At 36.2% G+C, this 12,547-nt stretch overlaps 1 protein-coding gene across 2 annotated transcripts in view; it reads right to left on the bottom strand.

Annotated features, from left to right (window-relative positions):
* Window positions 1-362: 362 nt before the first annotated feature.
* The window catches only part of LOC139120316 (polycystin-1-like protein 2), a 53,118-nt gene continuing 40,933 nt past the window's right edge, over window positions 363-12,547 (bottom strand). For both annotated transcript variants that reach the window (XM_070684645.1, XM_070684644.1), the window contains exons 25-30: window positions 11,633-11,756; window positions 10,446-10,668; window positions 9,926-10,019; window positions 8,676-9,206; window positions 5,583-8,311; window positions 363-4,121 (exon numbers count right to left, since the gene is read on the bottom strand). In XM_070684645.1, coding sequence (XP_070540746.1) covers window positions 8,181-8,311; window positions 8,676-9,206; window positions 9,926-10,019; window positions 10,446-10,668; window positions 11,633-11,756 — 1,103 coding nt within the window. In that variant the 3' untranslated portion in view covers window positions 363-4,121; window positions 5,583-8,180. The remainder of the gene's footprint in view (window positions 4,122-5,582; window positions 8,312-8,675; window positions 9,207-9,925; window positions 10,020-10,445; window positions 10,669-11,632; window positions 11,757-12,547) is intronic.

A 12,547-nucleotide genomic window follows, 5' to 3' on the forward strand; every position in this document is an offset into this window, starting at 1 on the left:
CAATTTCAGAGTAAGGTGATTCAGTTTGTCAACCATTGTCGAAAAATTGCAACAATTATACTCTGTTCAAAATCTCGACCATAGTTGACAATGCTTCAAAGTCAACTAATCTGATTAAACACTACTTATTCTACTCAGTTCCAAATCTGAACAATTGTTGACGATACTTCACATGGTGAACTGGTCTGTTCTAATGCCAATGGCCATACTCAGTTATGACTGTTTAGACATTTCCTTAATTGAATCACCATCACTAGAGGAAAACATGTGTAAATATAGAACGTGTGCAAAGATAAAGGTGATAGTGAAATTCTTTGTGGAAAAAAATGAAAGTGACAGGCATTAATTACATTCAATTACAATTCATAACCATTTATTGACATATATAAGGAATTTTACATTTCCATGAGTACATATAGTAGTAATATACATTACAAAAAATATTCGCATATACATTTTATATTATGTTTAGAAAGCATCTGATTTGAAAGAAAAGTCAATGTTTGTGTTACATCAGGTACAAATATATTCAAACAAAATATATCTTAAAATTACAGTTATAATTTGCCATACTTACTGTAAACACTAGACTACCGATTGAATGCTTTTCTACACTGAACCATTAGGCTGCATTGACAAACAGCTCTGGAGGGAGGAGTTCTAAGATTTTTTCAAATACCCGCTAACAAATTTTTAATTAAAATTACAATGTGTTCAAGCCCCTCCCCTCCCTTCTGACTTGCTATAATTTTTAGTCACTTCCAAAGGAAGGCAAAATGTGGCCAATATAATGCTTTGTCTGAAAATATCAAATCATAATGCATGCGAGGCTATTGGGCAAATTATTACAATTTGTTCCCATAAAAACAAGCTATATCTTTACATTTATATGTGTGTGATAATTCATTTCAATGTACTTTGCTTGAATTGGCAGGCAAAAAGTGCATGTGTACAAGAAATGTTGATCCCTATACATTGGAGTCTATGACAAAACTGTGAATAATTTTTTTCCTAATTTAAAACTGCAATATTGGTGCATATATGGACCTGAATAATTGACATAATTATACTTGATTAGAAGATTGTAGCTACAATGTATATGTGCTTATGAGTACATGAAATTTCATGCACTCATAAGTACATATAACTATGTCACGCCGCAAATGGAAATGGCTGGAAATGCCAGAAGGTATTTTGAAAGGAATTTGATATTCAATAAATTTTCAAGTCTCCCACCCTTTGCAATGTCAATTTTTTTATGATCCCCCTGGCATGTTTTAAATTTTTTTAAGTCTCCCCTGAAATCTCCTGCCCTTCACCTCCAGAGGTGTTTGTGAATGCAGCCTTGAGTTTAAAGTTCAACCCTTCCACCTTACAATTAGCAATTCATTATTTTTGCAACGTTACAACAATTTAGCAATATCTAGTAGTAATGCTTTTAACAAATTCTCAACAGATAATACATTGTATATACATGCTACTGCAATGTAATTGACTGGTAAAAAGCAGTTGATATACCATATACATAGTACTTAGCAAATGAATGCAAATTTTTAGTGTCTTTGAATTATCATTGTAAGTTGATGGTCCTGATACATGATGATGAACCTTACACTGGGTGGCCACAAAGTAAAGTGTAGCAATGGAGACCTACATGTACTATACGGCTAGTTTTCAATCGGATTCGAACCCACAACATACGGCATCAGTCGCCTAGCTGAGAGGCCACAGACAGAACCACTCGGCTAAATCTCCACTCTCAAAAAAGAGTGATTCAATAGCCGGCTAAGTTTTTACATTTTTCTGACTGAGACAGCTCAACATGTTGTAGAGTTTGTGAAGCACTTACGCACGCATGCTCACTATCATACATCGCACATACACACTTTATCGAAGCGAAGAAACGAATTTCATCGAATTTCATATACTATTTTAAAATTGAAAGACAGAGTTTTACATCATACTACAAGTGACCTTGCAGCTAGCCTATATAGCCCTACACAGAAGTGTCAGAGAAAAATGAAAACCTAATCATGTAAAAACGCATCTGATACAGAATAAAATGTAATCATGTTGATTGATATGAAGGGGCTTAATCATTACATACAGATACATGTATATGTAGCATCACGCTTAAATAAAAAATACTACGGTAACTTATGGATGTTGATTGTAAAAAATTATAATAATTTTGGAAGGAAATTTGATGGACAAGTCTTTGAACACATACACCCCTCTTGTTAAACTGATAAAAACTTCAAAGGGTTTTAAAAGATGAGGAAAATGTACAGTTGTGAATGACAACTAAATGCACTGCAGAGTGCCCTGTGTGGAGTCTCCATAAACAATTTAATTTCCAATTTTGTTTATTAGTCCCTACAGTACATGTATGGAAATACATGTTGTGTGCTAAAACATTTTATGTGACTTTGTAGCTGCCACTGAAACCTAAGAAGTCACTGAGGTGAAAAAGGATGTGATTGTTAGAGTTGCATTGTTGTCCAAATTGTTGCTTCAGTACTACTAATGTTGAATTAAGGTCAGCACAGATAGCTATTTTTGACCCCTAACTGTATTGAGAAAGTGTTAGATTAAATTATTCTTCAAGCATTTAATACTTAAATTGCTGTCTACAAGAGAGAACACATTGTCTCCAATCTACTGTCACAATATCCTTGCCATGTTACAACAATTAAAAACATCCAACTACACTTGGCTCCTTCAGTTCTAGCCTGAGAAAAACAATAGCCATCTAACGAAGCAAATACAGCAAATGATCTGTTGAAATATTGTGGCTGCTTAAGGATTGATGTAAAAAAGTGTTAAGTTAACCCTTTTCCTGCCAGACAGTATCACTTCCCCATCAGCCAAGTCAGTAAAAAGTGGTATTGAGCCAAAACATGACGTATTTTCACACACTTGGTATGGTATGTTGGTAAAAAAAAATCAAGTTTATAGAATTTATGTCTTCAACCGCCTTTACATGTACAGTATTATGTTAAAATACACCATATGGAATATGTTGTGTTTCATTAATTTTAACCATCTTGACCTGGTGGTGAAATATGGACTTGGCAGGAAAAGAGTTAAAGTAATATCAATTTTCAGAATTGAATAATTTCTGCATGTTTATCATGGCCCATTTGCAAAATGTTGAAGATTCAAAGCAATGGCCTTTTCTATTTTAAATTTCATTTTTTTATAAAAGTATATCAATGCTCCCTTTTGACAGTAAGCATACATGTATCAAAGTAAACATGATTTCATCTTTTATTTTGGTTTACAGAGTTGAAATAAAAAATAATTCAATCATATATGTGAGTTGTACATGTACATGTATGGGTCCTATCTCAGCCACCAGCAATTAATCAGATTGTGAACAAAATATTGCACATTAGTACTCTGCCATTTGAATGAAATCAGTTTCTAAATGTGTAACAACAGATCTTGACAAGCTAAAAATCCACAAAAACTAGACTGAATTGAAGTCTGAAACTGTACGTAATTAATATTGCCAAACAAATTCCTGTATAACTGCTACGGTACATGTGCATTCTTTTATAATGATGCAAAATACACATCACATAAAAAAGCTACATGTATTTCACTACATGTATACAAGTATGAGCTAAAGACACCCCTTAGAGGCCTTGTTACAATATTCAAAGCAACTGAACCAGTATTTTGTCTGGGGAATTTCTCGTATCTTTGACCATGACTTCAATCTTACTGTACATGTATCAAAAGATGTCAATTTGAATTTTGTTCGCTACATGTATTCATTCTAAAACCAAATTGGAGGAACGAAAAGGAAAACTCTGTGACAATGTTCTTAAATCAATGAAGTTGAAAGCTTCAAACATTTTTGAGTATTTGTAGAATCTACCTAAACTGTATGGTCCCTTGATTTTCTTTGACATATGATGTAGCTTTTCAGTCAAGGTTTGACTACTTACTCCTCAATATGGTCTTGAAGTCTTGGCAAGTATTCTGGGTCCCATCCGTTTTGTTTCCGTCATCAATCTCCTCTATCAACTCTACACACAATGAAGTACTGTTCATGTGCCCGTGTAATTCTTCAGCCTCTATTGTGTTGTTGGTGTCCTTCTCATGGCAATGATCTACAATCAAAGAATAAAACACACATATTAGTTGAACCATACAAACCAAGTAGCATACAAAATATGTATTGACATGTAATTGAAAGAAAAAACAAAAATATTTAAATTCACTATGTACCATGTGTATAATTACTCTCATTTTCAGTACTTTACACCAGAACATTGTCAGCTCAATTCTGGCTGTCTTCACATTCACGACCATTTCATAGAAGAATATCATGACCCCTATGTGACTATGCTTCTATTTTTTTGTTTTTGGTGAGGGGTCCAAGGGAAAGTAGATTCAGCAGTTTAGTGAAGGTGTGATGAGTTGTTTGTCTTAAAGCAAGTTACACTGGCATTTCAGTACAGTATTATAGCTGGCTGTCACATGTACCTGTACAGTGTAGTTTTCACTTACTCTTTCATTTAAAACTCCAGAATTACCTTTGCAATTAAAATACAAGAGTATGAAAGACCTACTTATTTCAAGTGTTCAGCATCAAATGTATGTTTGATTGGTACACAACTGTACATGTACTATTTAAGTCTCTTTATATTTGTCAGTTCACATTTAATTCATTTCTCTCTATTCATTTCAATATAATTAATGGGAAGCTATTTTGTTAGTGTTAAATGAATTAACAAAATATAAAATTCGTATATTGCGAAAGATAATGTGGTACTTTTGGTGAAAATACAGGCAATTATCCAGAATGCAATTAGTTTCACAAACTTGTGGTATGTAGGAACATGTAAGAGTAGTGTTAGTTATCAAATGATTGGATTTGTTTAAATGGCCAAGTTCTCGTCAGTTTTCTCAGGAAATTGCAAACTGTACACTACTTTTACATTGACAGTTTGCATCAACATGGCCTAATTAAATTTGAGGTTTAAAAGATACAAATTTTTGTGCACGTCTCTGAAAAACCACTGAACTTAGTAAACTTATATGTACTTATAGGTTTCCCTAACACAAGGCTAGACGACCTTCAATGCTGGCAAAATTCTGGTGCCACAATGAATGACTCTGACTCTGTGAGCTGAAAAATTTCAGTGAAATCCTAATATATTTATTTAAATACAAGATATTGGCACTGGGGGAAGTGGGCCTGAGGAACGCACATGCACGTACTGTAGAAACAGAGGTGCAATGTTAAAAGAAAATGTACCTTGGTAATTTGGAATATTATACCATGTATATCTGTATAATTACACCATGGAGTATAAAAGACCTGGAGGGCGATGCTGAAGGAATGGACATGGAAATGTTTACAGTTGAATGTCTGTTGATCAAATGGACATGCCTAAAATTTACAGTGTCCCTTGGCAAAATACATTTCAAAGTAACAACCCCCCCCCCTCGCCCAAGGACTCCTCCCTTGCTATTTGAAGATTGAGCTTTACTGGTCAATGTTTGTTTGATTTGAACCACGGAACTATAAAAAGGGTGTTTGGATAAAGATTACAAACTTTACATACCTTTGTATAAAGGCATGGAAGAGTGTGTGAGTGAGATACCTCCACTACAATACATTCCTGGCCGGCCGCAACAGTGAACCGAAGTGGTCAAATTCCTGAGATGAACAAGTGTGTCGGTCATACATACACGCTGGTTAAAGTATCGATTCGACTGTGGTCAAAAATACATGTTGTGTAAGGTGCTTGAGTCTAAAGCCGGCTGTTTTTTCTGCAACTGCACACCATTATCCATGACATGGATAAGCAGGTCTGAGCGACGATCGACTGCATTGTTACATCACGCACAGTTCACTGCATAAGCTGCTAGCTGTCGCCTTGAAGACTGGTCGAATAAATGTTGAATTATGCGAATCTTTGACGATGGTATGATACGCAGCACGGTCCCTCCACAAAATCGTGCACGCAGCCACTGTACATGACCACGGTCCCTCCACAAAAACCGTGACATGACTTGTGCGTTCCGCCGGTTTCTGTCTGTGTGTCGAGATTCGGTTCATATTTACGGTAATGACCATTACCTCCTCTGGAGACGCATTATATCTTTCATCGTCACCGCTAACGTCAGTTACATTTTCATCGTCCACATCTGTCACGTTTTTATCATCTTGTAGACTCTCTGACGTTACAGCTGTTTTCGACTGGTTCCCTTTACTTTCCCGTAAAAAAGCAATTATAATAGAACTTTGTTCTTTTCCGTCGGATGTGGTGGTCGCTTTACCCTTCTGAATGACAGTTGCAGTCTTTGGAGTACTTTCTCTTTGTATCGGTACTTCACGTTGTTTTGATGGAGGATCGTTGACCGTGTCTTTTCTGGTTGTTTTACAGTCTCTTGCCATGTGTCCATCTCCTGAACATTTCCTGCACTTTACCGGCTTTGCACAAACGGAACTTGAATGTCCTTCCTCAAGACATTTACCACAGCGTTGTTGGAAATTTGCCATGGGTTGTTTGCAAATGATCTTAGCCGAAAATGTTCCGATTTTAATGAAGTCTGGTAACGGTGCTTTCGGCTGTTCAATATACACAGACCGATCTCCATTGAAGATGTTGGTCAGCTTGCCTCCGAACCTCCACTTTAGACGAGTTATGTCTGTTTTTAGCTGCAGGCCCATGTTGTTAAGAGTGGTCATAATCGCACTATCATCAAGCGATAGAGGAAAGTCCTTTATGGTTACTCTGAGCCAGTTTTCATGCAGTTCTCTTCTAAAGGGGTTTCGTCCCCATAGTGGAACAGACTTACCCCGTAATGCTAGTCCGTGCTGAAGTAAAATTGTTCTGTCAGCTTCATCACTTAGATAAATTCGCCACAATCCCCTTACTCGTTGTAATCCTTCAAGACTATCGATTGTAACGACTTATGCTATTGCTTATAAAAACCTCCTCACCTCTTAGCCAGTGGCTGCTATCTCCTTGTTCCACGTCTGACTGTTTGAGAAAGAGCGGTAGAACTTGAGCGCTATCTTGGCTGGCTGTAGCATTCCGGTTGTTGGCAACCACCTGTGCGTACAGTGCTTTGTCTTGACTCGCCGTGGCCATACTGGCTTGTTCGGTACCAAAACTAACAAAAATCCTTCTTACACGAACAAAATGTTCACTTTGTTACCTGAACACTGCTCACAAACAGTTTCAGTAACAGATGACTGAAACTTAGATGCAAAACACCACTGATTTCGCAAGAAAAATACGATGTTTTTAGAGCGTTTCGAAAACCTGCTTCCGTGGATTGCAGAACAGAGCGCCCTCCGTGAAAGACAAACTTTTGCTGAAACTTTCCCTCGGTGAACCTTCCAACTACTCACTTTCAAATCAACAATAAAAATCGGGGGTCAACGTGCAAATTTGACCCAAGATTCATACCGATACTTGAAATAAAAAATGACCGCCATCCCTGTGTTAACTCTATAGAGAAAAATAAAATTTCGAAAACTCGCACAGTGAATTTTTTCTGACACTATAAGGGCTTTAAAATGAACACCCACAAATGGTAGATCAGAAAAGAATTGTAAAAGTTTGAAAGTCTGAATACATGTATCTGTCCCCGAGACGCATTCTACCGTAAAATGTACTTGTCAGATTGTTTGGAATACAGTTGCCAATTTTTGTAATTACCATCAACACAAACCATCAACACAAACCATAAACGCAAAACCACTCCTGGAGCAGTTACGCTGTAAATGCTGTACAATGTTAAAAAGTACTCATGAACGTACAATGCATTAAAGTTAAATCAAGTTAAAATCGATCACAATCTTGTTCACACACGTGACCAAATTCGTGTACATATGTTTTAATCACATCCTCAGAAACGAAAATATATAATAAATTATTACATTAGAAAATCGCTTTCATTTCCATTTGTAGGATATTTGCTAACATATATAGATTCCTTAACATATATCTAAGCAAAGTGTAGCTTAGCCGCAAAACAATTTAAAACATCGACTTGAAAATAATGACATAGTCAACATTCGAAGCGCACAGGTAGAACAAAATGTGCACTGTAGGCTGTTATATACATATATATATATATATATATATATATATATATATATATATATATATATATATATATATATAATATGGTGGTTTCTTTAAGATCTATAAACTTTTGGCCAATTCTAGTATTCGATCTAACTTAATATCAATATCTTCAAGATGATCACAGTACACCATGTCACTGTCAACGTTTTGATCTTTCCCTCTTCTGTCGGTGGCTACGTCTTCGGTATCTGCAAATTGACAAACCATCAACATACCGTTTATCAGATGACGGAATGATCTAGCAGAATAACGACGGCAACAAATCAATCGTGACCGGAATTACGGAGACACCTTCACAAAACAATACTATTTCATGTTAACAACAAATCAAATTATTTCTCCAAAGACATGAAATATTTCAAAAATATAACTCGTACATATGGACATTACGTACCCTGATACAGTATGATGAGCCTGATGAGAAATCGACGAATACATACATACATACATACATACATACATACATACATACATACATACATACATACTTGCAACAAACTTGCAGTGAAGACATCACTTAATGAAGGTTGTTGTCGTGAAAACCTGACTTACCTGAACCGAATCCTAAAAGACGTTTAACATAAGACCATGTTAACTGTAAAAGGGCATATTCACTCGTCTTTTCGGGCATACTTTCCTCTGCTTCAGTGAATGAAGTTATTATGACAGACACGAAAACATTGATGGCTAAAGTGTACATGCTGATGAAGAAGGAGAAGAAGAACAGCGCCCCAAGCACCGGGTGGTCAGTAAGCACAAAATCCGCATAGTTCTTGTTATCGAGCCACAGCGTCAGTAATTTGTAAAGGAGTTCCAAAATGTCGGAGCAGATAAGTGACGTCAGACCAATGCTAGCGTAGATCAAAGCTGCGTGTGCAAACAGGGTAATGGCGAAGAAGATCGCAAAGTGGACGAGATTAGTAGCGCTGCGGAGAATGGTGGCGGTGAGCATGGACATCCTGTGATGGAATTTGAACAAGTCAAGGAACTGTATCATAGCTATGAATACTGCTAAGCCGACTACCCTCCGATATGATTGGTTGATGTCAAGAAGGTGAGATAACTGGACCATGTTTACAGAACCTGAAAGTCAATAGAAAATGCAACAGCCAACTGTATCAAACTAATGGAGGTTACATGTACTAAAAGGCACAGCATCGAGTCTTGTAATAATATCAGTCTTCAGACAGACAGACAGACAGACAGACAGAACATATCCTCAGGACGCTCTACACTCTCATTTGCACGGTTGGGACGTACCATTAAATTGTTTCTTTCGGTGTTCTCGAAATTTGAAAAAAAAATTCTTTTGTTGGCCACATTTTGAAACAAACACAGCGCGTTTGTTTTATAACAGATTTATCAGCATCGACAATGTATACCTGTTCTGATATATACAAAGATTCCATCGCTTGCATAGGTTAGAGTAACTCGATGCTTTGTCAATGTATAATCGACCATGATATGTCAAAGACCTCAGAGAGAGAGAGAGAGAGAGAGAGAGGGGGGGGGGAGATTTGCACGAGTTAATAACTTTCGTAAAATTGTGTCTAAGCATTATACCTTACCCTCTTTATCCCTCACTGTACAAGATATGCTCAAACGCCTCTTTCGCGTATCATGTGTAAATTATCCTTAGGTTTGCCATGTTTACGTTTTAGCGATTGATTGGTTTTAACAATAAACAATAAATCAATTTACTCAAATAATCTATATAAGTGTGGAAGCTGGCGACATTTGCAACACTTCATTTTTACCTCATTTACGAACCACTTCACACAAGAAGACACGGAATTTCATACCTAACTTGGTCACCTCGTCACTGACACTTCTCATCTTGAAAAATCGATACGTGTAAATTCCAACACCAGACAAGCACAGGGAAATTTTGATCGTCTTCGATATAGAACAAGCAAAAACAGATAAATGAAAAATATTAGCATATTCTTTATACGTATGTATGTATGTATGTATGTATGTATGTATGTATGTATGTATGTATGTATGTATGTATGTATGTATGTATGTATGTGTGTGTGTGTGTGTATGTATGTACGTATGTAGCTATCTATCTATCTATCTATCTATCTATCTATCTATCTATCTGTGTGTGTGTGTGTGTGTGTGTGTCTGGTCAAATTGGTAGATTTTATTGTCTGAAATGTGCATCAAGCGCTAACATGTACGTATCATGTTGAGTCAAAGTATTTGTGGTGGTGGGTTTGATTGAAATTTGATATATGTATACATAGTACATATACACAATTGTACAATGTTGTTACTTTATCTATTTAGAGGCTCAAACGGGAATGGAAGACTTACCTCGATCCAGTTCCAAAATGAAGAGAAATGTTTCAATCTTTCTCGATAAATCATCTTGACCTTTTTAATAATATAATAGACCAGGAAACCGAGGAAAACAAGTTGTAAAGTGGCGAGGAATATCCAGTAGCTTCCAACATAATCATCAAAACGAAATATTTCTACCCTAGGCTTCACCCAAATTCCACCCGTGGTTGGAAATTCGAACGGCACGACAATAAGCCTAAAATAAAAGACATTCATAGCGAAAAGTTACTGACATATCGTTGTTCTTTTGTGATGTGTGAAAAATATTAGTTTCTTGTATATTCTTTTCAGTTTGTGGCGTAGAGCAATGATCCTTGACTTCTGCAAATTAAATCCCGATGTGTTCATGGGGTTATAGTAAAAAGAGTGAAACTTGGCTTTATATGAGAATGGACAAAGGTACATTTGGTGTTATTCCTCTTGGCATCGAGCTATATCATTAATATGCAAAAATAAAAATAAAAACTACCCTAAAACTAACGAAACCTGTTCTTCGTTACCATAAATTTCTTATTGGAGCTTTACAAATCACTTATCAAAGACAATCTACAAACAGCAGTAAATTGTTTTGCACATTGAGTGGTTTCCGTTATTTTTATTCTATAATTGTGGTCTTTCTTAAAGATAAGATCAGCTCTTATCTTGCACCATCAATAAGATTAATTTTTCAATTTGATTTTCCCTATTTTTCCCCTCAAATTCAAACCAGATAAACATATTTTTTTACACTTCGGTTCATATTTAGTTTGTGTATTAGTTTGTCTTAAAGGTTATGTTTTTCAGGGCTTTTTTAATCTCTTTTTAATAGATTCACAATGTGCAACATACAATGTTGGACCAAATACTACCATTTCCTGTTTGCTATTCGTATGCATTTTTTAAAATTATATTTGAAAGAATAATCGTTTCTTGCACAAATGCTTGATACTTTTGAAACATTTGGCAAACTATTCAGTTCTCCACTGCGAAAATTAAATTTTCGACTTAAGTGGAAACAAACCAGAGGCTAAAGTGAAGACATCACTACACACGCAAGCATTAGACTAGAAAAGTGTGCACACGTTCACTGAATGCCGGAAATTGAGGAACTGTCTCCGAGGTGTAGTCTACCTTATCTGGAAAAGATAGACAAGAACCAGAAGGAAAAGCACGGTACGTACCCATAGAGATTCAGATTGGCACAGTAAACAAGCCAATCGATGACAATTGCCCTGGTGGACCTATCCAACCACAGGTGCGTCCAGAGAGATTGTATAGCACTAACAGAATCGCCGAAGGCTTCACCTGTCATAGAAAAGCAATGTATTGTATTTGCCATGGGTTTCATGGTAGGAATTTTGTTCTATCCGAGGGCGGGGAAGAGGGCACTTCTTTAAAGTCAGAGACGGGAAAATTTTATTTTAAACACTTTAATAAGTGGGATGGACAAAATCATGTGGTGCTCTGAGGCTCGATAGGAATTTTGCTGTAGAGCATTTAAGAGTTCATGTGGTTGGAAGAGGAGCTCTTGGGAGTTTTGACAGCGCGAACGGAAGAGGGCAAAATTGAGGGTAAGAGGGGAAGCTTTTCAAACCGTGATGGGAGCACAGTTGCGAAACGCGTTTCTCTTCCCTATCAAAATAATTATGTCAAAAATTCTATGAAATTCTATATTTACTGTTAAAAACACTGAAAACACCTTTGGTTGCAAATTTCTTGAAGTAGTCTTTTTGGCTGATCCTGAATAACTGAACATAGGGTTGTTTATCAGGTATTGCCCTGCCAGTTGCAAGGGTTCAGCGAGCATGATTTTCTTATTCAGACTTTAATGAAATGGTTCACTTTTAGCATTAATATTTCAACCATTAAAAAAACAATAAATAAAGCTTTTTAAAACATTGTCTGTGATCCAAAGCCTGAGCAAAATAGTCTGCAAGCATCATAGGCAGGCGATCAAGTAGTTTAATACATGATATCTACAGTATACAGAATACATATATCTTGTAAATACCTTGACAGACTGAAAAGAAATAACTTGACTAATTTCAAAGGATTCATTTGGAGATTATATTTAAATCAAAAGAGTGAACGAGCAT

The sequence above is a fragment of the Ptychodera flava genome, chromosome 20, assembly GCF_041260155.1.
Source record: "Ptychodera flava strain L36383 chromosome 20, AS_Pfla_20210202, whole genome shotgun sequence".
In the NCBI taxonomy this organism is placed as follows: domain Eukaryota; kingdom Metazoa; phylum Hemichordata; class Enteropneusta; family Ptychoderidae; genus Ptychodera; species Ptychodera flava.